Source organism: Monodelphis domestica, chromosome 3 (assembly GCF_027887165.1).
Source record: "Monodelphis domestica isolate mMonDom1 chromosome 3, mMonDom1.pri, whole genome shotgun sequence".
In the NCBI taxonomy this organism is placed as follows: domain Eukaryota; kingdom Metazoa; phylum Chordata; class Mammalia; order Didelphimorphia; family Didelphidae; genus Monodelphis; species Monodelphis domestica.
Window position 1 is genome coordinate 68,040,944 of NC_077229.1, and position 13,864 is coordinate 68,054,807.

Sequence of the window (13,864 nt, forward strand, 5' to 3'; positions counted from 1 at the left end):
GTCCGGGAAGGTGAACTTGATACAATCTCCATATTCATGCTATAGAGGCAGTGATGTTTGACAGCAGAAGATCCTGGTCACCACAGGACTGATCTTCACTACTGAAGCAATGCTGGCCTCCAGGGTAGCTGTGTTCTGATTTTCAGACTCCTGGTCAGCTGTCCCTGGTGCTCAAACAGTGACTTCAGAAAACATTTTAGAAACAAAGGTACCTAAGCTAGTCTGTACTCCCATTGAGTTCTCAAGTCACTTAAATTCTGCCTTCATGTTTTCAATTATAAAATGAGGATAATAATAGCACCTCCCTCCAGAGCCTGGTACATAGTAGATACTTAATTAACCCTTTCTTCTTCTCTACTCCTAACTCCTCTTACTCCCCCCCCCCCATATCACCATTGCTTCTCAAATGTCAAAACTCAGTAACCAGAAAAGGGGGCCCAGGATAGATGCCACATCAAGTCATAAGTTGAAAGGTAAGCATATTTTTTCATATAATGATCATAATAAAATGTAACACTTTCAGATTTGCAAAGTACTTTACAAATTTTATCTCATTTGTAAAAAATCAATCAATAAACACTTATTAAGCACCTATACTAAGGCAGGCATGGTTCTTAGTATTGAAAACTTGGAATCAAAAATAAAACATCCCCTGCCCTCCAGAAGCTTACAGTCTACCAGGAGCATTTAAACAATGAGTCCTCATGGACTTAGAAATTTGTCCTAGGAAAGGAAAAGAACACAGACTTCACCTGTTTACATTATCAAATCCTCTCTTTAGATTTAGATTTAGGTTTTAGATACTACTTGGCATTTTAAGGAAATATCCATTTTTTCCTATGATTTTTCCTGTTTTCAATAGGAATGGGTGTTGAATCTTGTCAAAGGTTTTTCCAGCATCTATTGAGATAATCATATGTTTTATGTTAATTTTGTTATTGATTTGGTCAATTATGCTGATAGTTTCCCCCATATTAAACCAGTCTTGCATTCCCACCTGGCTATGGTGAATGATCTTTGTGATATATTACTAGATTCTCTTTGCTATTATTATTTTATTTACCATTTTATATCATTAAGGTAATGGATTTTTACTTTGTTTTGCTCTTCCTGGATTAGGTATCAGCACTATATTTGTGTCATAAAAACATTTGGTAACACTCCATCTTGACCAGTTTTGCCAAAAAGTTTATATACCATTGGGATTAATTGCCCTTCAAAGATTTTGAGAGAATTCCCTTGTATCCATCTGGCCTTGGGTGGTTTTCTTGGGGAGTTCTTTGACAGCTTGGTCAATTTATTTTTTTCTGAAATGGTATCACATAAAAATTCTATTTCCTCCTTTGTTAAATCTGGGAAATTTATATTTTTGTAAGAGTTTAGCCATTTCCACTTGATTATTAATTTTATTCTTATATAATTGGGTAAATGATCTACCATTAATGTTAGAAATAATTCTAGAGATGGAAGCTAAAGAAATATAAAAAGATATTGACGAAATAATTATTGGGGGGTGGTGATCAGTATTTGCACATTATATGATGGCCTCCTTAAAAAACCCAGAGAATCAATGAAAAATTAAGGTAAACAATTAAAATATTCAACTAAGTAATGAGATATTTAACAAAAAACAGAACAATCCTCAATTTTTTGTGTATTACCAACAAATATCAAGGAGGAAAATGTAGGAAAAGAAAACCCATTCAAAATAAATATAGAATTATAAAATAGTGTGAATCCATACATCACAAAGAAGAATTATGTGAATAGGCTGGAGCCAGGATGGTAGATTAGCAGCAGCTACCCAGCTGCACTCTCCTCACATTCCCCTCCATCCAAACAATTTAAAAATAACACATTCAAACAAATTTTAGATATACAGAGCCAACAAAAGATCAAAGTGAGACATATTTCTTTCTTAAGAAAACTTATGAAGTTATAAGGAGAAACCTGTGACTCGGTGGGTGTGGGGCAGATGTGTCCCTAACACACAGAGAGTGGCAACTGTAGGTAAAGGGGCCAGACAACTGATAAGAAAAAGATTAATGGAGTGCTCCCCCTTGATGACAGTGAGTAGGGATAGCACTGGTTGGCAACTTTGTTGCCCATATTCAGTTCAGAATCACAGTTCCAAGGAGGAAAAGAATATTAGTAGTCCTTCAAAAGGGATCTGGGGCCCTGGTCATAGCTCCAAAGCAAAGTGGAAGGCTAGCTCTTGCAGATGAAGTGCACCAGGAGCCGCTTCCTGGGTAAAGCCCAGAGTTCAGAAGAGGAAAGCAGTGACTATACCTAGTGCAGATTTACACCGTTTTTGAAGCAGAAAAGTCACAGACCTCTAGAATGAGCTCTGAAAAAAACAGCACTTTGAGGCCATGATTTTCCTCCCTCCAGTGAGCAAAGCTCAATTTTTATATAAAGTTCAAAATCAAGAAATGGGCTGGAAAAATTAGCAAACAACAAAAAACGAACTTGATCATGAAATGCTATTATATCAGCAGGGAAAATCAAGAATAATCTCAGAAGAAGACAACAATGTGAAAACTTCAAAGAAAACATAGTGAGAGTTGCTACTTATTTGTCCCAAGCCCACTTTTGGAATTTCTGGAAGAGTGAAAGAGAGATAAGATTTATAGAGGGAAAATGGAGAAGAAAACTGTGAAAAGACAATTAACACCTTTATAAAAGGAGCACAGAAATATCAAAGAAAATAAAATAATAAAAACAAAATTTGGTGAAATGTAAAAGAAACCTAAAAATTCCCTGAAGAACTCCTTAACAAAAACTGACTAAACATAAAAAGAGGAACAAAAATTCACGAAAGAAAAGAATTCTTTAAAAACCTAAATTGGACGAATCACTAAAGAGGTACAAAATTTCACTGAAGAAAATGATTCTTTCAAAATCATAATCGTTCAACTGTAAGCTAATGATTTCTTGAGACATCAAGAAACAGTTCAACAAAGGCAAAAGAATGAAAAGGTAGAAAAAATGTGAAATATTTCATTGGAAAAATGACTGACATGGAAAATAGAGAAGAGATGATTTAAGAATTATTGGATTACATGAAAGCCATGATCAAAGAAAGTGCAAGAGCATAATCTTTCAAGAAATTATCAAGGAAAGATACCTTGTTATCTAAGGAATTGACAGGATTCACTGATCACCTTCTGAAAGGAATTTAAAAATAGAAATTCTCAGAAATATTATAGTCAGAGAAAATACTCAAGGATTCATAAAGAATCAACTCCAATATCATAGAGACACAGTTAGGATTACCTAAGGTGTAGTGGCTTCCAAGTTAATGGAGTAAAGACTTTGGAATATGATATTCTGGAAGGTAAAAGGAGCTAGGTTTCACAACCTAAAATAAACTAGGTTTTACAACCTAAAATAAACAAGCATTCATGGAGAAACCAGAGCTTCATAGAAAATCTGACATTTCAAACAAAAGTCTAAGGAAAAGCATAAAAGAATAACCATGAAAGAGTAACCATAAGGAATTAAAACTTAAATTTTTTATATTCCTATACGGGAAGATGACATAGATAAGTCGTAAGAACTTTATGATTATTAAGGCAGTTAACAGTTTATGTTGGCATTGTGGTAGAGGCATGGAGAGAGAGAGGACTTGTAAACCAAGATGCAAGAAACAAGCTGGGGACCTAATCTGCCTGTCAATCAAGAGGAAGGTTCCAAATGGAATGTTCCCAGGAGTGGCAGTTGGGGGTTTCTGGCCACAGAGAGAAGGAGGAGAAACTTAGCTTTGATTTTGGCTCTCTGGCTCAGGTAGATAAGCTGGCCAGGAGAAACTGTGACAGAGAGAGGAGAAAAAGGAGAAACTTGGCTTTTGGAGCTGGTTGTCTCTTTGAGAGTTGAGCTGGCCAGGAGTAACTGAGAGACTTTGAACTTTGTTTTGTCTCTGGGCTTAAGCTGAGAGACCTTGCTGACTTTGTGAAGAAGTAGAAAGAAGATTTTAAACAGCTGTTGTCCTCCATATCTCTAACTGTCTTAGAATCACGGTTTGTGAATGGACTACTTTCTCAAACCAACAAATTCTCCCTCATTATAGATTAGGGAATACCTTATTTCTCTTACCTCAGTTTTCTATCTTGTTATCCCAATAAACCCCTTGACTTGAAAAAGTAAAAGAAAAGAATATCTTCATAGTTTACTCAAGGGGAAGGGAAGAAGCCAAAAGCTTCAAAAAGAACTGGGAGGTGAGGGAGGCAGGAAGGAGAGGGTTGGAGAAAGGAGGGAGTGAAAGGAAGGAGGAGGTTAGAAAGATATACTGATCCATCAGCCTCAGTAGAGATTCAGTAGGGAAACCCCAGAGCATTCCCCAGTTCCCCTGTGTGGCAGCATCCCTGTACTAGCATCCCTCAGCATTTCTCATTCCTACCTCCATTACTACCAAGCAGTTTTAGGTTCCCCTCTAGCAGTTCTTTAGTAAGCCAGCGTACATCCAGTTAGTTCAACCAGAAACAGTTTCCTCAGTTTACTTTTTCTATTTCAATTGGCACCCTTAGTCTGACTGTACCCGACAATCCCACAGGCAGGAAAGAATAGATAGACAAAAGATGTTTAAACAAGTGGTTTTTGCAATAGTGGTCATGGCAGCCATTACCTGCTTTGGGGTTTACCACATTGTATATAACAGGATAACCCATATGGTAGTAGATATTATAGAGTACGTTGGCAATGTTACAATGAATGTTTTACAAATGCCATTTTAACATGAATTGGTTCTCTGGCAAGTCCTGGCACAAGTATATGTAATCTTTATGGCTGTGTTGCATCCTCTAACCCAAGTGAAAAAAGTTTTCAGATTCATGGTTACCCTTAAGACAGAGAAAATTATAGCCATTGATAACAACTTAGACAAGATGATTTAGTCAGTATTTGAACAACTGATCAAGAAAAAAGGTCTAGAACTAGTTATGAGTAAGGACAATGGGCAAACAGAGAATGCACCTCAGGAAAATGAGGGTGGCAATGGAAATGAAAATCAGGCTGCTAATGACCCTGAGAAAATCTGTCCCTGGAAGGAAGTTGCCAAGCTAACTGCTAATGCTGGTGTGATTCACTCAAAAGTCCATAGACAATTTACTCCTCAGGAACTTGAGTCCATTAAATGGCATTTCTCAAAATTTGTGGACAATCCTTTTCAATCCCACAAGGAGCTTAAAGGGGGCACTCAGGATTTTTGATCCAGACTTCGATGATGTAGAATTTCTGCTATCAGAACTGTTCAGCCCCCATGAACAAAGGCAGTTTTTGGAGAAAATTAGGTCTGAGAGCAATTTGACCAGCTGGCCAACAGTAGATCAAAGAGGGGATTATGGACTTTGCAAATCCAACTAGCATGTCCTATCTGAGAAAATACAGAGAGGATTTGCTGCAAGCCGTTAAGCAATGTTGTTCCCAACGGAATGCATGGGTCAAGTTTGGCAAGGTCAGGCAGGATTAAGGGGAACATGCTGCCACACACATACATAGACCATCTGTCAAAAATAGCAGAGTCAATCTTAGGGCTAGAAGCCATCAGTGAAGAGAGAACTGGCCATGTTCATAGACAATTTCTTAGGGGAAGCACATCCAATTTGAGAATATTTTTCAAGAACTATTTCCTTAGATATGACTCAGTTTCTCTAATTGAATTGAGAGAGGCTGCAGGTTACCTATTTGAAAGCAATTCATAACAGAGTAAAGAAGTTCAAGACCTGAAAGATAAGTTAGAGAGGACTGAAAAGGATTTAAAAGAAAAGGAAATTGAAGAAATTATATTTTTGAACACAATTAGGACATACACAAAACCTAGAACTAAGAAGAAACCTAGTTACCAAGCAAGATCAGTGCAAAAAGAAACTAGGGAGTGTTTCTTTTGTCACCAGAAAGGGCCTTTGATAAGAAACTGCTTTTTGAAGAAGAAACATGAGAGTAATAACAGAGACAAACATAATGCAGAAACTAGATACAAGAAATCCACTTACCATTCACACTGCAAGTTAAAGTCCTCACAGCAAGCTCCTGATTTGAGTGAAATGCAAAATGCTATAAAAACTGGAGCAAAGCCAAAGTATTCAGACGTGGTTAGAAGAGAATTATGAAGCCAGGCCCATAGTGACACTTGGAGGTAGAAAAAAATAATAATGAGGCTGCAGATAAAAATAGTAGAAAAAATTGGGGAAATAGTGTGAAATTGGTGCAAGAAAATGACTCTGTGAATGATAGCCATTGCAATAAAGCAAAAGGAAGGCAGAGCCAGATTAAAGACAATGAGGCAGAAATTAATGAAATAACATCTCAAATTGCAAATGAGATGAGAGACTTTGACAAGACCTGTATAGTAACCACACAGGAAAAGTCTGTAAAGGAAATCATATCATTCCTTGACAACTTTTTCCAGTGTAGAATAGATAATGGTATTGAATTGTGCAAAAGAAAAAGAGTCACAAGAACTCAAGAAAAAGTTAGTGACTAATACAGAAAATCATAATTTCAATTCCCTAAAGGTTACTGTTGCTAAATATGACAAGGCTCTAGAAAAATTCACAGATGAAGTCCCACCTAACTTAGTTAATTCTATCAAGAGCTTTATGGCAGAAGTACCCTCAGAAATGACATCTAATTTGAATCCAGAAGCTAGCACCTTCCATCCAGTACTGAGTGATTTAGTTAAAGAAAAACTAACTCATAATGAAGCTGAAATCACTTAAGAAAATAATTATCATACTCAAAGTAGTGGAGGTGACATTCCAGTTAAATTTGAAAAGAAGGATGGAATGGAATTCTTATCAACTGGAATAACCACCATGGATTCAAAAGACAGGCTTGAAGCCAGCATTCTAAGGGGCAAAGGGATATCCAGCCAAAGCTACTGCGGTGGTTTAGGTTCATGTTCCATTGAAGACTTCATTGGGAATGGATCAAATCAAAAGAATTAACTGAGTTACATAGGCAGCTGGCAGATGGTAGCAAAGACAGGAGTACTAATTTGGTGGCAATACACTCTTTACTACACACAGGCCAGAACCATATATATAGATTAAAGTGGGAAAGAAAAACCATATGGCTCTCTTACATACTGGTGCTTCAAAGTCTGTCCTAAAGACATGTTCAGGGGATACTGACATAGGGGGTATGGTTTTTGTAGCTGGAGCAACGGGACAAACACAACGGGTCCCTGAGCTCAAAAGCACAATGGTTAAATTAGGTTCTCTCACCATAGATCATACCTTCTTGTTGATTCCATCGTGCCCAGACAATCTTTTAGGACGAGATGTTTTGTGCAATATACAAGCAACATTACAATGTGAAAAATCAAATCTGGGGAAATTTATTTGCATCTAGCCAAGAATTCACTGAAGCACTATTCGTTGTTATACTTAGAATTGTTGTATACTTATTATATAGAAATGTTGTATACTTATACAACTTGAGGAAGAACCTGAAAAGATTCAAGTCGTGACTTCTATGTATGACATACCCACAGATAATATGACAGGGGTTGTTTGCAAAACACCAAAATGATGTGGGTCAGATTAAATCGATTACTCCTGTTAGGATTGAGGTCAGGGAAGGGATACCACCTAAGATTCTGCAATACAAGTTGAGTAGAGAAGCAAGAGAAGAGATAATACCCATTATAAATAGCTTGCTTGAGCAAGGTATATTGAGACCTATGGTATCTGAATACAATAGTCCAATATTAACCATTAAAAAGAATAAGCTAAATGAAGATGGCATTCCTGCATGGAGATTTGTGATGGATTTAAGGGCTGAGAATAATTTCATTAGGAAGAGATATACCGTAACACCATCTCCAAATGATATTATGACTCAGATACCTGCAGAAGCTAGGTGGTATACAGTGTGAACCTGAACAATGCTTACTTCACTATACCGTTACACCACGATTCTCAAAATATTTTTGATTTCCAATGGGGGCAAAATCCAGCTGTGCTATACTAGATTAGTGCAAGGTTGTTGTGAGTCTGTTTCAATATTTTGTCAACTGTTGCAAAGAGATGTAGCTATCATAACTTTCAAACACAGCAAATTGATACACTGTGTGGATGATTTGTTGCTAGCATCTCCTGACCCTAAAACTTATTTAGAAGATTCAAAGAAATTGTGAATAGAACTTTATACGAGGGCACATAAAGTTTCTAAAAAGAAGATTCAATGGGTCCTACCAACAGTTGAATATTTAGGATTTGTCCTAAAATCTCAAATGAAAGGATAGCAGACATACAGAAGCTAGGCATCCCTAGAACTAAGAAAGAATTTAGAGATCTTCTGGGGGTTGCTGGTTTCTCGAGGCAGTAAATAGTGGGTTATTCTCATATTTCCAAGTGCTTGACTGATTTGACAAAGAAAGACATCAAAGAACCATTGCAAATGAATAAGGAACATTCACATGCTTTGTCACAGTTGAAGGGAGCTAATCTATCAGCTCCAGCTTTGGGAATAGCTAATTATAAGAAAGAATTCCACTTTTACGTCCATGAAGCAAAAGACATCGCTTCTGGAATGTTAGCACAGTATTTTCAATTGAATCTAAGGGCTATTGTGTTTCACAGTTCTATCCTTGACACAGTTGTACAGGGCATGGTGCATTGCCTCAGGAGCATAGTAGCTACAGCTGCAATAATCAAGAAGTCTTCTGACATAGTACTGGGATGTAAATTGCATGTGTATTCTGCACACCAAATTGAAAAACTGTTATGGTCGCAGAGTACACATTCATTCACCGATGCAAGAATATCCCAGTATGAAGTCGTTTTGTTAGGCAATGATGACATCACAATTCATAGATGTGCACTGTTGAACCCAGCAACTCTAATCCCTGATTTGCCAATGGGTGGAGAAGTATTGCATGATTGTGATCAGATAGTAGAACTCCTGCATAGGCCAAATGAACGCCTGAAAGATACACCTCTTATTGATCCAGAAATGGAGTTATACACAGATGGGTCCTCCTATGTTCGTGATGGGAGAGAAATTCTCAGGGGCAGCGGTTGTTGACTATGACAAAACGCTTTGGCATGCATTGTTGCCAAGTCATGTCAGAGCCCAGGGAGCCGAGCTTAAGGCTCTGCTCATGGCCCTGGAATTAGCTAGGGGGAAAAGAGCTAATATATTTCTGGATTCACATTATGCTTTCTCCACTGTACATTGGTCATCATACATATGGAAAAACAGGTTATAAAATTTCAGCTGGGAAACCAATTGCACATGGCAATCTGATAGATCATATTATAAGTGCTATAGACTTTCCTAAGAAGGTGGCCATAATCCATTGTAAGGCACACACTCATGGAAAGGACAGGGTATCCCTAGGGAATGACAGAGCAGACATAACATCAAAGTATGCTGCTAGGTTCGGTCCCCACCTTGTGCTGAATTTCTCTCGGATTGAAAGGCATAATCTCACTGAAGCCTATGACAGAGAAGTGATACAATCATGGAAAGAGCAGATAGGTGCTAAACTGATCAAAGGCGTCTGGATCGCTCGGGTAAACCTATTCTCCTAAACCTATTATCAACATCTATGCACCGTAATTCATGCAAAGGGACAATACAATACGGAGTAGAAGGGGTTCTGAATACCATTAAAGAGATATTGGACAGCACCAGGAATAACTAAAATGCCATTAGAACTTGTCAGGCACGTGAGACATGCAGGAGATAAAATCAAAGACATTTTAAGAGTGTTGCATTGGGAGGCAGACCACTCAGTTATATGCCTTTCCAGTGTGTTCAAATTGATTATATCAACTTGCCTAAGGAAAAAGGATACAAATATGTATTGGATAGTGGATAGACTGACTAGATAGGTTGAAACATGTCCATACAAGAAAAGTGATACTGCTAGAGTAGTGAAATTTCTATTGAAGAAGATTATACCTAGACATGGCATTCCCAGTACCATTGGCTCGGACAAGAGGTCCCACTTCACTTCCCAGGTTCTACAAGAAATCTATAAGGATTTGGGGATTAAATGCAATTACCATTCAGTTTATCGGCCCCAAAGTTCCAGGCAGGTCGAATGGATGAACAAAGAGTTAAAAACACAAATAGGTAAACTCTGTTCAGAAACACATTTAAAATGGACAGATGCTTTGCCTCTTGCTTTGTTCAACATTAGATCCAGGCCTAGGACTGACCTGCACATATCACCTTTCAAAATGCCGTATGGTCAGCCTCTTTGGCATGGTAGAACAGTAAAGCCACCTTACTTGTCCATGTTAAGAGGGGAATGTGTTCTTCCAGAATACTTAAAACAGATACAATGTAGGATTGAAGAACTAAGGAAACTGGGTTTGCTTGTGCAAAAAACATCCCTAGATTTTTCATTGCACAACATAAAACCAGGTGAAAAAGTTTATGTCAAGAACTTTAATAGAAAATCTCCTACAGAACCAAGATAGATCAGACCTACTACAGTCATAATGACAACCCCAGCGTCTATAAAAGTTGATCAAAAGATCCATGGTTCCATGATCCACATGTGAAAGTGCATCACCCCATAATACTGAGTAGCCCTAGGAAAAATAATTGATAAGCAAATGCAGTCCCTACCAGAAACACAGGAAAGCACATGAATACCTGCCATCAGAATACAGTAGAGAGAGCCCCGCACAAGTTAAAATAATGAAAGGATAGCACCCTGAAATTATACAGCCAGTAACACAGTAATATGAAAGGAAAACCTTACATTTGAAAGAGTAGCAGCCACAAAGAAACAAAGCCTCTATATAAGTTATAAAATAGTCTCTGCCTGACATTGTAACAAAACGAAAAGAACTATCTCCAAGTTCTACATACAATAACCATCCAGGAACTACATACAGTAATCATATGATAAACTTCCTTGAAGAAAAAAAATTGATATCATTATTCTTACCAACGTCTTAAAAACCTATGCATAATGCTTATCCCCATGCATGAAGAAAAACACAAGTTGACCTAACTTGCAAATCTGAAGTACAAATGCAAAAAGCTTACCCCCATGCATGAAGAAAATCATATGTTATATTACTTGCATACACATAAAATTGATACATTTGGGCACTCATGAAAATTTCCTCTTACTTCCATACAAAAGTAACTTTTCACTCTTACTAGCACGCATATGTAAAAAACTAACTTGCACACATGTTTGTGGTTTGTTCATGTGTTCCCAGGTTCCTGATTTGAAGAACACAAGTCTTCAATCAAGTGATGGAAGACAGAAGAGTGATATGTTGACCAGAGAGAATGGAAGTTTCTATAGGCAACATGAATGGACATGGAAGGACTTTGGAACTTTGAAATTTTGGAATTTTGGCCATGAATAAGTGTAAGACTATGTCATACATGTAAACACCCATATTGCATGCACATCCTACAAAGCAAAGTAAGATACATCCATGGGATGAGTAAGTATACAACATGCATGACAACAAAGACACACTGATGAGAAATTTCTGTGGGAAATTCAAACAGATAGTAATATCCTTTTCTGCATGAGTTTGCACAGAAATTTAGAATGATGTACATATGTAAATCTGTACTGTGTTACTAATTGACTAACGAGCTAACTTTTTAGAGTAAGTTCATTAATAGTCTAACTACTAACATTAGTAATAGACTATTGAATTTGTTTAAGGCTTAAGAAAGTAAACATAGAAGTTCTGAAGCAGGGAAGTTATATTGTATTATGATTGTAAGTTAGCATTTGTTAGTGATAGGAAATTTTACTTAGTGAATTTATAGACATTAGGAATTAGAATATTTGCATATTCTTAATGTTAGTGGAATTGTTGAGATGATTTGGAAATTGTTACTTGCTTTGTTATTGTCAAACTATGTTCATGTAATTCCCCTAACCAAACCATTTTCCTATAACTCACACTTAGCTTAGCATTTAGATTGATAGACCAGCTAAGATGAGTTTAGGATTTTGTTATTGGGGGAGGGGGGTGGTAAGAGTATATTTCAGATAGGAAAGAGTTAAGATAGATAGATGAAATTATTAAGGTAAGTATCACTGAAAAATGCAAGTTGTATTTTTTGCTAATAGAAGCGGGGGGGTTGAGGTAGAGGCATGGAGATAGAGGGGACTTGTAAGCCAAGATGCAAGAAACAAGGTGGGGACCTAACCTGCCTGTCAATCAAGAGGAAGGTTCCAAATGGAATGTTCCCAGGAGTGGCAGTTGGGAGTTTCTGGCCACAGAGAGAAGGAGGAGAAACTTGGCTTTGATTTTGGCTCTCTGGCTCAGGTAGTTAAGCTGGCCAGGAGAAACTGTGACAGAGAGAGGAGAAGAAGGAGAAACTTGGCTTTTGGAGTTGGTTGTCTCTTTGAGAGTTGAGCTGGCCAGGAGAAACTGAGAGACTTTGGACTTCGTTTTGTCTCTGGGCTTAAGCTGAGAGACCTTGCTTATTTTGTGAAGAGGCAGAAAACAGATTTTAAACAGCTGTTGTCCTCCATATCTCTGCCTTAGAGTCACAGTTTGTGAATGGACTACTCTCTCAAACCCTCAAATTCTCCCTCATTATAGATTAGGGAAATCCTCATCCCTCTTACCTCAGTTTCCTATCCTGTTATCCCAATAAACCCCTTGACTTGAAAAGGAAAAGAAAAGAGTATCTTTATAGTTTACTCAAGGGGAAGGGAAGAAGCCAAAAGCTTCAAGAAGAACTGGGAGGTGAGGGAGGCAGGAAGGAGTGGGTTGGAGAAAGGAGGGAGTGAAAGGGAGGAGGAGGTTAGAAAGATATACTGATCGATTAGCCATCAGTAGGGATCAGTAGGCTAACCTCAGAGCATTCCCCAGAGCAGTTCCCCTGTGTGGCAGCATCCCTGTACTAGCATCCCTCAGCATTTCTCATTCCTACTTCCATTAACTACACCAAGCAGTTTTCAGGATTCCCTCTAGCAGCTCTCTCTAGTCACAAGCTAGCCAGAGTAGTCATTAAAAAAGAAAAAAATTTCCTCTGTTTACATTTCTGTATATCAGCATGTGTATCAATCTATGATATTGGAATGATTTCCAAAAAAGAATGAAGGGATGATAAAGAGGGATGCACTGGAAGAAGAGGGAGGGAAAAGAGGTAGAATGGGGGAAAATTTTCACATAATGTACAAAGAACATGTTTTACATTGGTGGGGACAAGTATAAATTTTATGTATCATAAATATATTTAATGCATATTATGAATTTATATGTTTTATAAATTAACAAAATTATTTTTAAAAGAGCTATTCCCCAGTTGAGAAATGATCAAAGAAAATGAATAGGCTATTATATGTATACACCCAAACAAATAAAAGAAATAGCAAAATCCCCCATGAGTCCTTCATCCAAAGGCTGCTATCACAGCAAATTTTAGGGCAGAAAGTAATACGACAGAGGAAATTGTCAAATCTTACAACAACCTAATGACAAATTTCCCCCATCAGTGATTGTCCTGTTCTCAGACTATGAAGATGACTCCATATCTCAAAATTGAAAACAAGTGCCCAAAGCAAGGATAAATACCAGTATAATAGAAAGAAAATATATTTTCTTACCTATAGAATATACAATGGATTCACGAATCAGGAGGCCACTAGTCAGTGATGTCTTGATGTCTCCTGGTGCTCCATGGTCGGGGATATGGGTGACAGCTCCTACACCAACCTCACTTCCTAGAAGAATAAATGAGAACATATATCTCAGCCACAGGAGTGGGCGTAGAAAGGACAATATGTTGTCCCCATATATTCTGAAGGAAATACCATTTGATATATGCTCTCCTTCATCCTTCACCCAGCAGGGAATATCTCTAGTATTCCCATTGTTTCATTTTGTTTTCAAACTCTCCTCATCTACTGGCAGCT

General features: G+C 37.6%; 1 protein-coding gene across 4 annotated transcripts in view; it reads right to left on the bottom strand.

Moving 5' to 3' along the window:
* LOC103102194 (mucin-16-like) overlaps nt 1-13,864 on the bottom strand; it is a 139,848-nt gene that overhangs the window by 109,081 nt on the left and 16,903 nt on the right. For all 4 annotated transcript variants that reach the window (XM_056820583.1, XM_056820584.1, XM_056820582.1 and 1 more), the window contains exon 6: nt 13,556-13,672. In XM_056820583.1, the coding sequence (XP_056676561.1) occupies nt 13,556-13,672 (117 nt within the window). The remainder of the gene's footprint in view (nt 1-13,555; nt 13,673-13,864) is intronic.